At 40.9% G+C, this 19,357-nt stretch overlaps 1 protein-coding gene across 1 annotated transcript in view; it reads left to right on the top strand.

Annotated features, from left to right (window-relative positions):
* MYO10 (myosin X) overlaps nucleotides 1-19,357 on the top strand; it is a 158,582-nt gene that overhangs the window by 58,742 nt on the left and 80,483 nt on the right. Inside the window, exons 3-5 of the mRNA XM_026673439.2 lie at nucleotides 429-587; nucleotides 6,138-6,325; nucleotides 18,213-18,347. Of these exons, the coding sequence (XP_026529224.1) occupies nucleotides 429-587; nucleotides 6,138-6,325; nucleotides 18,213-18,347 (482 nt within the window). The remainder of the gene's footprint in view (nucleotides 1-428; nucleotides 588-6,137; nucleotides 6,326-18,212; nucleotides 18,348-19,357) is intronic.

Below are 19,357 nucleotides of genomic sequence, written 5' to 3'. Positions count from 1 at the left end.
GAGTACAAATGCTTTGCTTTCTTTTTAAATAAATTTATTTCATGCTTAACTAAGAAAAGTAGAGTTAAATTAGAATCACAATTATGGGCATGTTGATGAATTTTTTTTCATTTTCAAATGTGTGTTTTTATTTCGCAGTAGATACAGGATTAAGTTATATATAGATAGGGTGATTTTAGTTTGCATTAATTAGCTGGGTAATATCCCTGTAAAATTAAGAAGCTGGCAATTGATGCATTTTATATTTTAATGAGCACCTACAAGACTTGTGTGTATTTTTCCAAAGCAAAAACAGAATTCATATTTTTAAAATTGTCCATTTTTAAAGACCTGTTGTTATTTGTTATTTTTATTTTTTGATATTTTTGTTGTTTAATGTTTAATGTTAATGTTGCTGTTTAATGACCTGTTGTTATTTTTTTTTCCAGGTATATACATACAAACAGAGATCACTTACACACCAAAAAGTTACACCTATGCTGCCTACAAGCACAGATGGTCTGGAAGATATGGCAGCGCTGATAGATCTCCATGAGGGTGCAATCATGTATAATTTATTCCAGCGATATCAACAAGACAAAATCTATGTAAGTGCCTAGAAGAGCAGAATAAGACATTAATATTTTTCATGAAAGATCATGTTAATCTAGCATTAAGAACATTTCCTTTGTAGGGTATATGATGTAAATATGGTGTAAGGTATATGGCAATTTGGTAGAAATGATTCCTTAATACTGTTGCTTACCCCAATAGATGAACAGCCATTTTAGGCTATTCAGATGGAGACATTTTGTCTAGTCTTATTTCTCAGTCTAGAATGGTGAAATTGTGTTTTGTTTTTTTTTAGTAATATGCTTAAAAATCAGTTCATATTAATGCTAAAAACTAGGATTGTTATGTCAGTGAAAAGCAACAGGTATTTTTTGTTTTTTTGTTTGGTTAGCCTCTACCCTGATATCCCCACTTCAAGAAGATGGAGTATAATTCTTTATTCAAAGATATGACTATAATTCTCAGATAATTCAACTAAAATTCCATTAATTTTGAATAGCACTTCTCCTCATTCAAGGTATTTCTTTCAAGCCCATTTGTACATGATGGTATAATGCATCCTATGTTCAGATACTAGATCAGTACTGTTCTTGTTATTTGATGGTTAGATTTCCATAAACAATATTTGGATGCTATTCTGATATGTACTGTATTTTTCGCTTCATAAGACGCACTCCTCCCCCAAAAAGTGGGTGGAAATGTCTGTGCATCGGTGCTGGTCTTTTGGTAAATAGCAGCTGGGTCAGAACAGCAGGGTCCTTTTACAGTGCTGAATCCCACCTCTTCTGTCTTTGTCATTGCCCACCTCTTCTGTCTCTTTTCCGCAGAGCAGGAGTCAATAGGCAGAGCTGGCACATGAGAGGACACCTATCTCTGGTCTTCTCAGGCTCTGCCTGATTTCCCCCCCCTTGTTTTCCTCTTCTAAACCTAGGTGTGTCTTATGGTCAGATGTGTCTTATAGTACGAAAAATACGGTAATTCCTAGGCTTGAAAATATTAGATTTCCATAGAGAATATTTGGATGCTACTCTGAAATAACAATAGCACTTAGACATATATACTGCTTTATAGTGCTTTATAGCCCTCCCTAAGCAGTTTACAGAGTCAGCATATTGCCCCCAAATATAAATTGTTAAGACTGTTATTTGAGATGCTTCATCTAAAGTAAAGAAAGTTGTCTACAACATAAGGTAAAGACTGTAATTTTTTTGGCATTCAAAAGCCTGGTTCCAAAATTAGATGTGCTAGCAGTATGGTGGTTACGTGGCTTGCTTTATCAAAGACAGTATGTCTGAAAAGTACTGTAGAAGTTACTCTTTCATGAGATAGTTGCACTTTACACAGAAAATTTTGGGGGAAAGAGAACTTAAAACCACATAAGTACATATACGACATAGTTAAAAGGCAAGGGTAGTCTAATTATGGTGTTAAGAATTGGCTCAGAATGTATTTGTTTCCCACAGATTGCAGACTGTCAGCTGGTTTGGATAAATACAAGCTGAAATGAGGTCAAAACAGCATGAAAGAAAGTGATTGAAACAAGTTTATGCTAGAGCTAAAAATAAAAATGATTAATAAATTTTGGAAATGAATCCTCTGTGATTCAAGCCAAAAGCATTGCCTTTTAGCACATATATTATTTTAGGCATAACCAAGAGGTTAATGAAGGTTTTACCACATGGAACAGTTTTATCAATGATGAATTTTATCTCATTACTATTGTGATGAAAGAGTTCCTCCTATTTGTGATAATTGATTTCTTTTGTAGAGGTAATAATTTTAAGATAGCTTTGTTTTTAATGTGTGCCTACAGGTGAAACTCGAAAAATTAGAATATCGTGCAAAAGTTCATTTATTTCAGTAATGCAACTTAAAAGGTGAAACTAATATATGAGATAGACTCATTACATGCAAAGCAAGATAGTTCAAGCGGTGATTTGTCATAATTGAGATGATTATGACTTACAGCTCATGAAAACCCCAAACCCACAATCTCAGAAAATTAGAATATTGTGAAAAGGTTCAATATTCTAGGCTCAAAGTGTCCCACTCTAATCAGCTAATTAAGCCATAACACCTGCGAAGGGTTCCTGAGCCTTTAAATGGTGTCTCAGTGTGGTTCAGTAGGAATCACAATCATGGGAAAGACCGCTGACCTGATAGTTGTGCAGAAAACCATCATTGACACCCTGCATAAGGAGGGAAAGCCTCAAAAGGTAATTGCAAAAGAAGTTGGATGTTACCAAACTTTCGCATGATATTCTAATTTTTGAGTTTCACCTGTAGTTCTCAATGCCTAAAAGAAAAATAGAGTAGAGCATTTAAAGTATGATTATAAGCAGACAATTGACCAAATGCTGCCACAGTTTGCATTTTGAATGAGATTTTTCCTATATACTATTTGTTTTGTCTAGTGGATATTCCTGAAGGAAAACTCAGGAAATAGGCAGAGAACCTAAGAAAAGATTTTAAGAGATATCAAGGCCTAAGTGTGATAGTAAAGGGATAGTTAAGAGAAGAAGAGAGAGAGAAAAAGAAAGTGACCTAGATCAAAGGAAGAACAAATGGTAAACAATGCCCATTTTATTTCTCTATACATTCCTACTTTTTATGGCTGTTTTGTCCATTGCACTAATTTTATTTAAACATTCTAGGTAGTACTGTATTTGGATGATTTGTTTTATATCCCAAAACTAATGAAACTTGTTTTAGTATAGCATGTTTAGAATAATATATAGAACAGTTATCATCAACTTTAATTGGATCTCCATTTGCTTTATATCTTCTTTTTGGTTCAATACACTCTTATAATAACACTTGATCCATCTAATTATGGAATGCTTTTCAGTCTAGTTTTATTCTCAAGAGAGATCTTTCAGGGATCTAATGACTATATATTAATGATAAACGAAAGAATGAATTGTTTTGTTCTCTTTTGGCTTCTAGCCAAATGCAAAAAAAGCATTTTAGACATTCCGACCTTTGTTATCTTAATCTGCTAAATTTTGTTTTAGAAGTATTCATATTCTAGATACTGGTTTTGGCATACTAATTCTGATTTACAAATGAGCTTAAATCCATTTAATATTTTGGAAGCCATAATTAAATGTGGATGATGGGTGATTTACCTATGACAAAAGTAGAGGCTAGTCATCTCTCAGATATTCTGATCTTCCAAGGAATGAGAAACCACCAGGCATATATAGTGATTTTAGTCTATACTCATTAGAAACTACTATGGGTTTTTCTCCTGGTTGTTTCTACTTTTTCTTTAGATCAAGGTAATTTTGCAGATATAAATGATCAAGGGGTTTAAATATATGACCTGTATCCTTATTTCCCATGACTTCATTTAAAATCTTATGTCTGTATGTGTGCCTCTGTGTGCGTGCATGTATGTTTCGTTTTAGTTTTTGCTATAAAAATACAGACCTGAAGATAGTGCATTCTCTGGCTGCAAGAGGTGCCCATTCTTTCATTTCTCAGTTTTTAGATCTGAAAGTATCACAAACAAAAAATGGAAATAACTTAATAAAATACATGCAGAGCAGAAAATAAGTAAGATGAGTCTAGCTCAGCTTTCTCCAAACTTTCCAGCTTTGTGGACCAGTAGGGATATTTGCTATTTAGTTGACTGTCATATATTTGCAGGTGTGTGTGCTGCATTTCACCAAAATATTCAAATAAATTATAAAGACACTTTCTTGAAATCCATTCTGTGTTTCCTGTGAAAGGAGATTTTTTTTCTTGAACAGTATTAATTTAATTTGTTTATAGAGGAATATTTTTAATAGGTTGCACCTGCCATTTGCATAGCATCTTGTTATGAGATCACAATACACGATTAAATGATTGGGGAGATTTCTATAACAAATGATGTAACTACTATAGGTAGAAGCTTCTATAAACATATAATCATATGTTAAACTATTGCTTTTAAGAAAAAATGTTTGACCTCAAACACTTAACGTATAATTTAGGGAGAGAATTGGACTCTATCCCTTACAAATTAGGTAAACAAATTAAGCATAAGGAATACTGAGTGTTGGTAAATCAAAGATACTTTGCATGCATGCAACCATAGATTATGACTCACTGTAGGATACAAATGAAGAAACAGCCTATGAAGTGTTGGGCTGCCTTACATATTTTTTGTACTAACTTGTGTTCAGTGGCTGACCTACTTGGCTCACAAAAAAAATGAGCTTGCAAAATGGAAAGCAACAGAGTGAGACAAAGTCAAACATACTGTGTCTCAGATTACAATGTAATTTGTTTTATCAGTAACGATTGGGTCAAATTGCTAAAGATGGACCTTCTGTTCTCTGTATTCAGACACAGATTGCAGAAACTTAGAAACAAGACGTTACTTTGAATTCCTATGCTATTCTGTGGGTTCCCTAAAGGAATCTGGCTGACCACTACTTTTATTTTTACATTAAAAAGCACACTCTTCAACAACACCATATAATAAACTGCCTTTGAAATTCCACATTTGGCATGTTGCTTCTCTATGTTTGCATGTGTGTGTCTAGGCACATACTTTTCCAAAACACAAACTAGACTTGGGTATGTTGAATTAGTTGAATGGTACTTTGGGTTGCGGCCAAAATCCTGAACCGGATGGACCTTTCTTTACATCCACTGGGTATTTTTGAAAAATGTTTTTTAATGATATGTATCTTTGCCAACATTAAAAAAAAGTTTTTAGTGATTCAAAGTTATAGCCTCAGTACCTTTTGAATATGTTTGGCATTTAAGAGGTTTTGAGAGTTTGTCTAAAACAAATGTTCTACAGAATTTGAAAAGTGAGGTAACTAAAGTTACATGAAGGGTCTGTAAGAAACAAAATGTAGTTAAACTGTTTGTGGTTTAATATTTGCAAACGTTCAGTTTAATACATTTCTTAATGTTTAATTCAATGAGCTAAATGGAATCATGTAGCTAAACATTTTATTTATTACAATACAATTTTGATTCTTTGGACTTCCATTCAATTATCCTCCCATGCAAATGAATAAACTTTAGATGCATGAAATCACTTATTATGGTATCAAGATTTGGTGGGCATTTTCCTCCCACAGATACACAAGACAACAGATAATTGGACCACAGATAACAAGGACTGCCTGTATCTAGATACTGACATTTTCCCATTTATTTTTAATTTAAATATTTAAGTTTAAAAAAAAAACAATTTTTGGACAGGGAGCCTGAGAAGAATCAATGAAGATGTTCACAGGCCTACCAGTGCCCACATCTTGCCTTTCCCTGCCCTTAGGCTTCTGCTGGAAAACATCCCAGAATAAGTTCTGGATTGTGCCTCACATCTTCTACTGCATTTTATAATCCTAGGCTGCCATTTTACCATATTTAACTTAAGAGTGAGCCTTATTCAGTGAAAACAAGTTCTATATAGAATTGCTTTTACCAAACAATGTTAATTGTTTGTCTTTTTCAGTTGATGAAATCAAATTATCACCAGCCTTTGGGGATTTCCCCCCTTCAGAGTTGGGGATTTTCTCTGCTTGTATATGCTAGGCCTTGTCAAGTCACCAAAATATCCCTCATTTTTTTTCTTTCAGACTTACATTGGTTCCATTGTTGCCTCAGTTAACCCCTATAAGACTATCCCAGGTCTTTATGATCAGAGCACAATAGAACACTACAGCCGTCATCACCTGGGAGAGATTTCACCTCATATTTTTGCTATTGCTAATGAATGCTATCGCTGCCTATGGAAACGTCATGACAACCAGTGTGTTCTCATCAGGTATTTTGAATAATGTATGAATTACTCCAGCTTTTGTTGCTGAATTGTGATTATATATGGAATTCTGCATTGTTGAATATGCTTAGTTCTTTTCTATAAGATCTCATTGAAAATGAAATATGTGAAGGTATAGCTTCATTACAGGATCCCAATCTCTTCTTGAAGACAAACATCTTCATATTTAATATATGTCATGTGGTCATCCAATAAAAACTATGTTTCTAGTTTTATATAGTTTATTTGGGTCAATTAACTTAGACTTCATTTCACTTTGAACACTTTGATTTTCTTATTGAGTCATGTCATGCTGTGCAGAAGATTAATTTGTCAACACTATTCATGAATAAGTACATTGATCAAAGAAAGACCTTTAAAAACCTCATAAATAACAGCAGCAGTAATAAGGAAAATTCTTGAATGTACTGGTTGGTTTAATCTCCTTAATTCAGCTTGCTTATTTATTTTCTCTATTGTTTAACCTAACCTACACTTTTATTTAATGAGGATAAAATAGTATGTCACTAGATCCTAATGTTCAGTGGTTTTCTGAGGTATGACATTTCAGTTATTGTATTAATGAAATGTTGCACTTCAGTTCCCTACATGTGCTAGGACACATGAAAGATCTTTATCTACAATCACTCATACTAGTAGCATGTCATGGATAGGGCTTTGGGAGAGCGGTTGATAGGGACAGTTGCCTTGGACTCCATGCTTTGAAGGGGTCTCATCTAAAAGAAGATTAATCAATTACAGTCCCAATAATTATTTCAGTGTTCTGGGTCTCCATCAGTACAGATCTTAGATTTCAGTAAACAAACTCAGTAGAGAATTGCATAGGATGCAGGAAGAAAAATGATCATTGAATGAATACATATTAGCTTTTGAAGTTGGGGTATCTGGGGAAAACAAAAAAACCAAGAAGTGTGAATCTCCCACTTCTCCCACGAGCTGCGAAGAGCATCCAGTAGTGGGAGGTGCTTCAGTCTCTGCTTATCTAGGCTGGGCTTAATTTGCGGAACGCTCCTTCTCCTCCATGGGACTCCTCCCCAGTGTTCCCCAGTTTGGCTCAGCCTCGTAGGCAGTGCTTCTCGTTAATCCTTGACCGAAACAGGAGAATTCCCTTTAAGGTTTGCAGATAGTCAATTTTTCCTTTCTTACCGACGTTGCCCTTGCCATCTGGCCGTTGGGGATCGCATTATCACAAAGTGCTCCTTGCGCTCCTAAGCGCATGGAGGCTTTGATTTCATTTCGCCCCCCCCCCAACCGCTAGCCCTACCCTTGCCATTACGATCGCTGAGCCTCTTTATCATTTAAACGGCGAGGCTTTTTTTCTCTCGCTCTCTCCTCAGTCGTATCGCAGTTTCTTTTCCCCACCAAGAATGCCGTTTAGGGGTGGAGGTGTAATTGCCTCGTTATTTCACCCCACCATGCCGGTTTAGCCCTAAGGGAAGGCTGTTGGAGCTTATCTCTTTTTCTCGGCTGGAGATTGCTGCTGGCGCGTGCGCCACAAATAACGTCCGCTCGCCTTTTTTTTTTTTTTACTATAAAGGGACCGCGTGGCCGCATTGAGTGCTAATAGACTGTGTGAGGTAATCCTTATTCCGGATTGAAGAGGTTTTTTACACAAAATACCCCGAGGAATCATTACAACCTCATTTCCAACATATTTGAGGCTTTTGTTAATTTGTGTTGTTGGCTCAATCCTCAGAGTTCTCCCTATCCAGCGGCACAACAACGAGCACCTAGGCCAGCGTCCGCCTGTGCAGGGAAGCTGTTGAAGGCCTGTGAGTGATTATTTGGCCTGCTAGGCATTCTCAATTGGGCTGATTGGGACATCCAAATGTGATATATATTTGCATACCCATACGCTCTGATAATATTAATCATACCAATATAATAATACTGGCAATTTCATAACAATAATAAATTATTTGTTGAGATACAACTCAATTTTGAAGCAGATATCCATATTTAAAACAAAAAACGGGGGATTTCATTTCAGGGCACCCTGTCCATTATTGGCCAGGTCCCTGGGCGTGCCAACCGCCTACACAATATAGCATTAAATAATGAGTGTACTGGTCCTTCCACAATCAGAATGGGAGGGAGGGGGTAGTGGTTCACACTCCTCAACTTCAAGGGGCAAGTCCAAATCTCAACACAATCCTAAGCAAAAAAAAAAAAGGGGGACTTCTAAGGCATCAGAAAAGGATGCCAACAGGCGCCACAAGGCACTGGAAAAACAAATAGATAAGTGCACACGGGAGGCACACGGGAGGGCCTCTCAAGCCTTCTCACCCCACAGTCCAGAGCCGTCCTCCTCTTTCCTCCCTCCTACCCCCCTAGATCTCTCCCTCTCATCCAGGTGCAGCATGGCTCCCCTGAATCAACAGGCCCAGTCAGCTCAATTACCAACCATGCAAAAAATACCCGAAGTGACATTAACACCAACGGCTGCCGGTCTTCGACAGGAACAATCTCTTCCAGACGATGTGAGAATGAAGACCTGGATGGAGATGGCTATCTGTCAGGGAATCGCAGCAGGCCTGCAACATGCGGTTCCGACCAGGGATCATCCCGCACCCGCTGAGTATGATTCGCAATCAGTTCAGACATTGGCCAGGTCAGAGCTACACTATACCCAGGTACAGTGTCAAGGGGATATTCTCCTACAGGAGCCGCAGGAGGAGGAGGCGGAAGAGGTGGAACACATTGAGCACATGGACCAGAGTGAATCAGAATCAATGTATGATACTGACCCGGCCATATCGGAAGCAGACCCCCTTAGGGGGATTTCTGAGATGAGGGTCTCGTTCCCGACCAATCTGTATTTACAGGGTTGTTCCGGCCACAACTTTTCAAATCTCTATTGTTCAAGGCCAAAAATACTGCGCGACTGGACAAGCCGGCCCCTTCTACCACTCCAGCTCAGACGAGGGACCAGAGGATCTCATTTTCACCCAACCTGTAGTTGAGGCAGACGTGACTCCAGTCCCTCACATGTTTGCAGACCTGGTACAGAAACAGTGGGCTTCTGCAGCAGTGTACCCAGCCCCCACTGGTTACGACAGGAAATTCTTTAATTTGGCCCCAGATTTTTAAAAATTGTTGAATACTCCTGAGGTAGATGAACACATTGTGAGATTATCATCCTCGTCCTCCATTCCCAGTGAAGCGCTGGAGGCATTAAAGCTGGAGGACAAACAGGCCAAACTAGCCCTACACAGGGCCCATCAGTCTGATGCGTGGGCCATCAGAGCGGCCTTGGCCACTTCCTTCTTTACCCGTTCTTCCCTTAGATGTCTCCGGCTATTACGGGAGCATGTCCCCAATTCCAACACTAGAGCACATCAAGACATTGCAAAGCTTATAGCAGCTGCCGAATTCTCAGCTGACACAACCTTTCATGCAGTTAAGTTTTCAGCCAGAGCCATCACTTCTCATGTCACAGCGCGACGCTTGCTATGGTTAAAGAATTGGCAAGCGGATATTAAACATAAATGCAAGCTCGCTTCGTCTCCTCTAGTGGGAGACAGACTGTTTGGCCCTTCCCTTGATCCGCTACTCATCGAGACTCGAAACAAAAAGAAAAATTTACCCTCCCTTTTTTGGAAGCCAGACCCTAGAAACCCTCAGTCCTTTTGGAGGGGATCCTTTCAGCCCTTTTATCAGGGACTGTTCTCAGCCAAATACCAGAGACCCCCACCTTTCCGACCAGGGCAACAGCCAGAGAGGTCAGACTTTGGGGATAAGAACAGAAGGGGTGGCCAACCCAAGAAATCCTTCCGAGGAGCAGAAAATAGATTTTTCCGGCGTCCAAGATAACCCCATGGACCCAGCTCACATTGGTGGCCACCTTAAATTATTCGCGGACCAATGGGACTCCTCAACGTCTGATTCCTGGGTCAGAGACACGATCAGATTCGGCCTCGCACTGGAGTTTCAGTCCGCTCCCCCAAACTTCTTTATGTCATGCCTTCTTTCCAGAGATCCGGTTAAACGAAATCTTATGGAAACAGCTATTCAGCACCTACTAGACATACGAGCCATCCAACCAGTAGCTACCGACCAACCAGGGCAAGGTTTCTATTCACATCTTTTCGTTGTTCCCAAAAGTTCAGGGGGGTGGAGAGTAATCTTGGATTTGAAACGCCTTTTAGTAGCCTTTTCAATTTTTAGTATATTGCAAATTTAAAATGCATACCCTACAATCTATCTTACTTGGTATCAGAAAAGGCGACGTCTTTACATCTATAGATCTGACGGAGGCGTACTTACATATTCCAATTTGGCCTTCCCACTATAAATTTTTATGATTCTGTTATAATAATCTCCATTTTGAATATGTGGCTCTTCCCGTCAGACTAGCCTCTGCCCCCAGGACCTTCACAAAGGTTCTCGCAGCCCTCGCTGCTCATCTCCGGGGTGTCCCCATACGACTGCAGTGTTACCTCGATGATATCTTAATTTTGTCATCTTCTGTTCATCAATCAGTCATAGATACTCAGACCACATTACACTCCCTACAACAACATGGGTTCTCAATAAATTGGAAAAAGAATCATTTAACACCTTCGACTCGATTAATCCATCTGGGGGCAGTCATAGATACAGTGGAAGGCAAAGTTTTCCTGTCACCAGATAGACAAAACAGCATTCATCAATTAGTTAAGGAGGTCAGGGTTCATAGGAGGGTGTCCCTAGCTGATCTATCAAAATTGCTAGGCAAGATGATCTCACGTATATCTATTATTTCTTGGGCCCGGCTCCACACTAGATCCCTCCAGTGGTTCCTGCTCCCGTACCAGCGATCAGGCCGAAGCAACTCCAAATACAAGGTCAAAGTTCCATCACAGGTCCTCGTATCTCTCCTCTGGTGGACCAGACCAGTCATAAACAAAGGTTGCCTCTTCAAAGAGCCCCACAGACTTACCATCACCACCGATGCCAACCTGATTGGTTGGGGAGCTCACTTTCAATTGCTCACAGCCCAAGGCTGCTGGTCCTCCATAGAATGATCGCGCAGCATAAACTGGCTGGAGCTTTGAGCAGTACACCTGGCTCTCCGCAGCTTCCTTCCACAGGTACGCAACCAACACATTAATATTGACTGACAACGTAACCACGAAAGCTCACATAAACAAACGGAGGAACTCAGTCGAAACACCTCATGCAAGAAGCGAAGTGATTGTGTCATTGGGCAGAGAGCAACCTGATTTCCATCAGAGCAGAACACATTTCAGGACTGTCGAATACACAGGCAGATTGGCTAAGCAGGGCCACGATAGATCCATCAGAGTGGCGCCTCCATCCGACCCTCTTTCAAGAGGTGGCCAGGACATTTGGGCAGCCAGTAGTAGACCTGTTCGCTTCCCCCCTCAACGCTAGCTCCCAAGATTTCTTTCCAGATACCCCTCACATGGAGCAGAGAATTTCAATTCACTCTATTGCCATTGGCCCCTGGGGCTTCTGTACGCATTCCCGTCACTTCCACTGATCCCCAAGGTCATCCAGAAACTGCTCGACGAGAGAGCAGAACTGCTTCTGGTAGCTCCCTACTGGCCCAGACGGTAGTGGTGTGCAGACCTCCGCAATCTATCTGTATCAACACCATGGAGAATTCTGCCAGACAGGGTCTTGTTAACCCAAGGACCCCTTCAACATCCGGACCCTCAATGGTTGCACCTGACCATCTGGAGGTTGAGCGGAGTCGTCTGAAGAGCGAAAAGTTTTCCAACAGAGTTATCGCCACCATCCAATCTGACAGACGCCCCTCAACAACTCGCATCTACAATGCCACGTGGTCCAGTTTCTGTAAATGGTGTACCAAGTCTCAAATTGATCCCATTTCTCCATCTGTGGCTCAGATGCTAGAGTTCTTACAAGAGGGGCTTGACAGGGGATTAGCACCTAATACGTTGAAAAGACAAGTGGCGGGCTTGTCGTCAATTGTCACTTATGAAGGTCTCCTATCTCTTTCCCATCATCCACGCATACAGTGTTTCCTTCAAGGAGTCACAAACTTACGCCCGCCAACGGTTCACCATTATCCCACTTGGGACCTTAACAATGTCCTTCTTGCACTTACTAAGTGCCCTTTCGAGCCTTTGCAATTTTCAAGTCTTCAATTTCTGACGTATAAAGTAGTTTTTCTTGTAGCGATCACTTCCGCTCATCGTATTTCGGAACTGGCAGCCTTGTCGATAAGACAAGATCTTTGCGTCTTCCATTCCGACAGGGTTGTCCTTCGTCCCGATCCTACGTTCATACCCAAAGTTAATTCAGCCTTTCACAGGGCACAAGAACTGATACTTCCTAATTTTTGTCCCAGGCCATCCCAAGGGCTAGGACAACAATGGCATCGGCTGGACGTGAGGTGAGCGTTACGAATATATATTCACTGCACAGCCTCTTTTAGAAAAACGGAGGCTTTATTTGTGTCTTTTCAGCCCAACAATCAGGGATGCAAGGTCTCATCCTCCACAATAGGCTGTTGGCTACAGGCCGCAATAGCGAAAACGTATCAGACTTCAGGTGCCCAGGGGCATAACAGCTCATTCAACAAGGAGCGCCGCAACATCGGCAGCATGGGCCACGCAGGCACAAAACACTGGCATCTGTCGTGCCGCAACCTGAGCCGCTCCATCGCCTTTCATTAGGCATTATAAAATAGATGTGTATGCATCAGCCGAGGCCTCCTTTGGCAGAAGGGTTCTGCAACGGGTCCACAGGGACCAGGAGGGGATTCCAGGCCAGACGGAGTCCCTCCTGTAGGACAGACCAAGCTTTGGTATGTCCCACTACTGGATGCTCTGAGCAGCTTGTGGGAGAAAGGGCGTTGGTACTTACTCTTCCGTCTGGTGGGATCCTGTTTCGGCCAACGAATTTTTACAGTATTAAGGGCGAGGGTGTTTGTTTCTCTCATCTTCGCCAAAACTGGGGAACTGTGGGGAGGAGTCCCGTGGAGGAGGAGGAGGAGCGTTCCTCAAATTAAGCCCAGCCTAGATAAACAGAGACTGAAGCACCTCCCACTACTGGATGCTCTTCGCAGCTCAAGGAGAACGGGTGTGTCAGGTAAGTACCAACACCCTTTCTCTGTATGTGAATGCCACATGAACCTATATATAAAAGATTGGAGCTTTGATAGTGTGGTTGTACCCATCGTGGTTTTTGAGCTCCTTCTTCTGTAGCGTCCTTGCCTCAAAGTCTTAACATATCTTCTTTGATAGGATTACTTGGGAGGCAATGATAGCTCCAGGATCTCATTTGTATCATTATTCGTAGTAATGTTTCAAATGAGTTAAATTGGATATGTTTAAGTGTTTGTACGTTTAAAATGCTATACCGCTTTTTACTGTTTTTCCAGGGCAGCTTATAATAAACATATTCAAATGCCTGTGGGGGATGAAAAGAATCTCAACTGTTTCTGAAAAGGCATTCAGTTGCCCTGAGGGGGTGGGGTGGGGAGGCAATTCCAAAGCTGGGAGATTTTCATGAGAAAGGCCACCTCCTGAGTAGACACTGAGCAAGATAACCCAAAGTGATATCACCTGTCTTCTGTCTATCACATTTAAATATAATTCATCTTACTATCCAAATACAGGTACAGGTACAAAACCCTAAGAAGACTTGTTCCCTTTAGATCAGGGGTGTCCAACCTTGGCAACTTTAAGACTTGTGGACTTCAACTCCCAGAATTCCTCAGCCAGCTTTGCTGGCTGAGGAATTCTGGGAGTTGAAGTCCACAAGTCTTAAAGTTGTCAAGGTTGGACACCCCTGCTTTAGATAATATAGTCCCAAACTGTAAAAGCTTTTAAAGCAACTTGAGCTATTACTAGAAACTTTCTAGTTTTTTTTAATCTTAATTTTACCATCCCTATCATATATATTCAACTGTACCTCTCATCACTATTAGCAGCTCGGCCTGTTCTTTATAAAGATTGATTTTCAAAAACTGCTGTGAATTGGGATGAAAAGGCACCCATCTGTTGATGATAGCTAGAGATTAAATGCTAATTGTTATGGTTTTTATTTTTTAATGACTGATTTAAATGTAGGCAGGTTGCTGCAGAGTATAGGCAAAAGCAGAAGACTGATGTTGTTGCCAGAGAAAGTTGGGTGTGTTGAAACTGTCAAATGCATCTTTCCAGAGAGAGCAGAAAATCTTTTCAACGGTAGCCCAATTTTTGGCACCAGCTAATAAAACCTGCCATGTTGTCTTATTAGTGAATTTTTTTATTCTACATTCAGTAGGGACTGTATATCATGATTGTTTTCTTTAGGTTCAGGGCAAACAATAAAGGTGATTGAGTATGTACTGCATTCTTAGCTGTCACACATCTGAACTGGTATTGCCAGTGTTATTGATTGACTCCATTTCTGACTGAGCCAATTGCTGCTACAGCTAGAAAGAATCACTACCTCAATTGTCTACAATGTTTTGAACCCATTTTACAAAAGATTTTGAAAGCTTAGGAACAAAAAAAAAAAAGCTTGGTATGGCTTGCAAATTAGTGGATAAAAGGCTTTTGGGCAGAAATTTGTTCTAGGGGCTATGACTTTTCTAGGCTATTTAAAAATGAAAGAGATAATAAAACAGTGATTTGAAGACGTTGATGTTCAAATTTTGCAGGACTTGTTTCCAAACAGAAATATAATATCTGATCCTGATCAGGGTTACATAGCACACTGGCTATTTTATAGCTACAAATGAGGAGTTTCTGTTTAATATCATTTATTCTATGCCATGATGTTATTGGTTGTTGTACTATACCTGCTCTCCAGAGTTGCAGTTACAATAAATTAATTGGTTGGTTGGTTGATTATAGTTATACAGTATGTTAGCATAATTATTTTGTTTGGTCTTCTATAAGTACGCTATAAGTATAGTAATGTGGGTTATAGAAATCATAGCTATGTATTTGGTGCATTGCTCATTAAAGACAGCAAACCCCCTCTAGTGGACCTGCTTGTTATTTATCATTATGTTGCAGATCGTACTGAAATTAGGCCATGCTCTAATGACTATATAATTATAATGAGTTATTGGATTGTTTTTAATTGAATTTTATTCAACTAAAGTATGAGGAGTGTAGTCCTAGGATTTATTGCTGTGTGGTACCTATTGTGTTACTGAAACAATATATACAGTTGGGCAATATCTTTATGAGGACCAACTGAAATGCCATAAAAATGTAATAGCTATTTCCTTCTTCAGGATTTTTCATCAGAACATATGGTGTAAATGGGAAAGTTTCTCTGCGCTCTTTAATAACTTCAGCAAAAGGTGTTATTTTCATTGACTTTCAAAAACACATATAAAAGACATATAAAACTAGGGGTTTCCTCAGGATTTAAGCCATTACCATTGCCTTTACATCACCCTCTCTCCTCATACACAACTGATATATTTACAACATAAAGGTGATTGACCAATTATATTTGATATGCTTCATGCTTCACTTAACTCATTGGGATGAAGGAGAGAAGGTGACATTCTGGAAGGGATAAAATGCAAGGAGTGTTTGTATATATGTGTGACGGTGTCGGTAACTGATATTCCTATTAGCCTGGTGCCATATTTGATACAGGTTTTGCCTTATCCTTGTACATAGTCAGTGCCCCTTGCAGTTGCTCATAATGATTGTTGTTAACGAACAAGGCAGGTGATATAAGTAAAATAATCCAGATTTTTTTTAAAATTCCGAAACAGCTAAGATTTAGGGGAATGTTGTAGCAGGAAGAAATAACTTACTGGTGAAGTGATCATACCCAAAGTATAGCATATTTCTGTTATTTGATTTTTTGCCTCTAGCTATGCTTTGAAAACTTTCAAACCCTCCTGTTTTCCAACAAAAGCAAAAGGAAAACTTCATTCTGGACAAGAATCAACTGTTCATGGGAAGATTTAGTATGCCATATCAAAATAAAAATGTTAATATGATGACTTCGCTGATTATTAGAACCTTACAGAAAAGTCAAGCCCAAGGATTTATGTGTGAAGTTTATTTGAAATACACTGCTTTTTTCTGTTGGTTGTGAAGCACATTGCTATTTAGAAATCAGGTTTTCAAAATATTGGAGTTAAAGGTTCCCATGGTGAGTACAACAATACCATGTTTCTCACAAAATAAGGCCGGGCCTTATTTTTTTGACCACGGCTAGGCCATCTTTTCGGGGTGACTTAATTTCCTCCCCCACCTAGAGCGGCCCATATGCACGTACCTCATTGTGAGGCCACTTATTGCCAACGAAAGCTCCCGAAGGCAGAGTCCCCAGCTGCTTCGGGCGTGGTGTGGCTGCCCATGTCCCCTCACCATTAAGTAATCTCTTTCAGGCGATGGAAGCTCCCCAAGTGCAGTCACAAGCCACTTTGATCGGCCGGTAGAAGCGGCCTCGGGATGAGCGCATACACACACTCCCTCGCAGCGAGGTCGCTTCTATCAGCCGACGAAAGCTCCCGAAGTCCCCAGCTGCTTCAGGGCGGCGTGGCTGCCCGTGTCCCCTCGCCTTTAGGCAGCCTCTTTCGAGCGATGGAAGCTCCCCAAGTGCAGTCACCAGCCACTTTGATCGGCTGGTAGAAGCGGCCTCGGGCAAGCGCACACACACACACACTGCCCTCACCGTGAGGCCACTTCTATCAGCAAATGAAAGCTCCCAAAGGCAGAGTCCCCAGCTGCTTCAGGGCAAGGTGTGGCTGCCCGTGTCCCCTCGCCATTAGGCAGTCTCTTTCGGGTGATGGAAGCTCCCCAATTGCAGTCACAAGCCACTTCAATCAGCCGGTAGAAGCGGCCTTGGGGCGAGCACACACACACACTCCCCTCACCCCAAGGCCACTTCTACCAGCCGATTGAAGTGGCTGGTGACTGCACTTGGGGAGCTTCCATCGCCCAAATGGACTGCCTAAAGGTGAGGGGACATAGTGGCTGGTGACTGCACTTGGGGAGCTTCCATCGCTCAAATGGACTGCCTAAAGGTGAGGGGACACAGGCAGCCTCGCCTCGCCCTGAAGCAGCTGGGGACTCTGCCTTCAGGGAACTTCTATCAGTTATCGGGGTATTCTAGCCTAGGCTACCTGCAGGGCACTCCTAAAGGCAAGTTTTCTCCCCACCCCCCGCCCTTCCCCCCCATTTCTCTTCACCTCGTGTAGTTCTAATGAATGATGTGAGAAATGGCAGGGAAATGCAGGGTTTAAATAGGCCTAAATTTTGGGGGCGGGACTTAATTTCATCTCATGCCTAAAAATCATACTGGGCCTTCCTATTGGTGGAGGCTGTATTGTTGGAGAAACACGGTATATAATAACTTAGCCAAAGGGTGACGAGAACAACATATGAGCATTAGGATGTGATATACCATTGCTCCCTTGCATCTGCAGCCAGCAGTAGTACCAGTAGGGTGCATGATCTGGTTGCTTATCTTAGGAATATTTGCTGGTGTACATTGTTTTCCTTGTTTCCTTTTGTGATGCCATGCACCTCTCATTGATAGTTTAGGACAGGGGTCCCCAAACTTGGCAACTTTAAGACTTGTGGACTTCTGTGCTATGCTGGCTGGAAAATTCTGGGAGTTGAAGTGCATAAGTCTTAAAGTTGCCAAGTTTGGAGACCTCTGGTTTAGGACCATTGTTTAGGATAAGGGCAGTTGTTAAAACCAGATGTGAACTTACAATGCAGATTGTCCTTGACTTACTGTAAACACATTTTCTTAGCATAAACAGTGTAAAAACTATATAAAACCTTGTAAAAATGGCACAGATGTTCACTGCTCCCAGGTTGAAAGCCTTTTCCGTACAAAAATACTCATCTACATCCATCAAATGTCCATCTTTTCACAAGGTATTTGGTCTGACTAACTGTAGCTTGTTTTCTTTTTTGTCTTCCAGTGGTGAAAGTGGTGCCGGTAAAACGGAGAGCACTAAGTTGATTCTCAAGTTTTTGTCTGCCGTAAGCCAACATTCTCTGGAACTCTCTTGTATGGAGAAAATAGCTAGTGTTGAACAAGCAATTTTGGAGAGCAGGTATATATGTGCTGTGGCATTTTCATAAGGAAAACAACAAACAAGACTTATGGAAGGAAGTTATTTCAGCATAAGCTTGCCTGCTTGTTGACAGAATACAAAACTCTTAGTAGTATCAGGGATGAGTAGTTAAACTTATATCATCTAACTCCATATAATATCCTATAAGGCAGGGCTGTCAAACTTGTGTCCTGTGGGCCGGATGCGTCACACGCTGGCCATGCCCACACCCTGTTTAACAAAGGGGGGGGGAAAAGTTGTCATGTGATACCACCATGACAACACTAGTTTGACACCCCTACTATAAGGGGATTTCCTAAGCAGTGGGCAAACAAGGAAATTAACTGAACCTCTCTTAGATTTTTATATATAGTTGGTAGAGTTGTTGATAGGCTGGATCATAGAGAAAGCTAGGGAATTCCAGAAAAACATCTACTTCTGCTTCATTGACTATGCTAAAGCCTTTGATTGTGTGGATCACCCCAAGTTGTGACAAGTTCTTAAAGAGATGGAAGTACCAGACCATCTTATTTGTCTCTTGAGGAACCTATATGTGGGTCAAGAAGCAACAGTGAGAACTGGACCCGGAACCACTGATTGATTCAAAATTGGGGAAGGAATCAGGCAAGGCTGTATACTGTCACCCTGCCTATTTAACTTATATGCAGAGCACATCATGAGAAAGGCAAGGCTAGATGAATCAAAAGTTGGAATTAAGATTGCCGGGAGAAATATTAATACCTCAGATATGCAGATGATGCCACTCTAATGGCAGAAAGTGAAGAGGAACTAAAGAGCCTCTTGATGGAAGAAGGAGAGTGCAAAAGTTGGCTTGAAACTCAACATTAAGAAAACTAAGATCATGGCAACTGGCCTTCTCAATTCCTAGCAAATAGATGGGGAATAAATGGCGGTTGTGATAGATTTTATTTTCCTGGGCTCCAAGATCACTGCAGATGGGGACTGCAGCCAAGAAATTAAAAGATTCTTGCTACTGGGGAGGAAAGCTA

Source organism: Notechis scutatus, chromosome 3 (genome assembly GCF_049901735.1).
Source record: "Notechis scutatus isolate UNSWTSFEM ecotype Mainland chromosome 3, rNotScu1.2, whole genome shotgun sequence".
NCBI classification, from domain to species: Eukaryota; Metazoa; Chordata; class Lepidosauria; order Squamata; family Elapidae; genus Notechis; species Notechis scutatus.
This window is presented reverse-complemented; position numbering and strand designations above follow the sequence as displayed.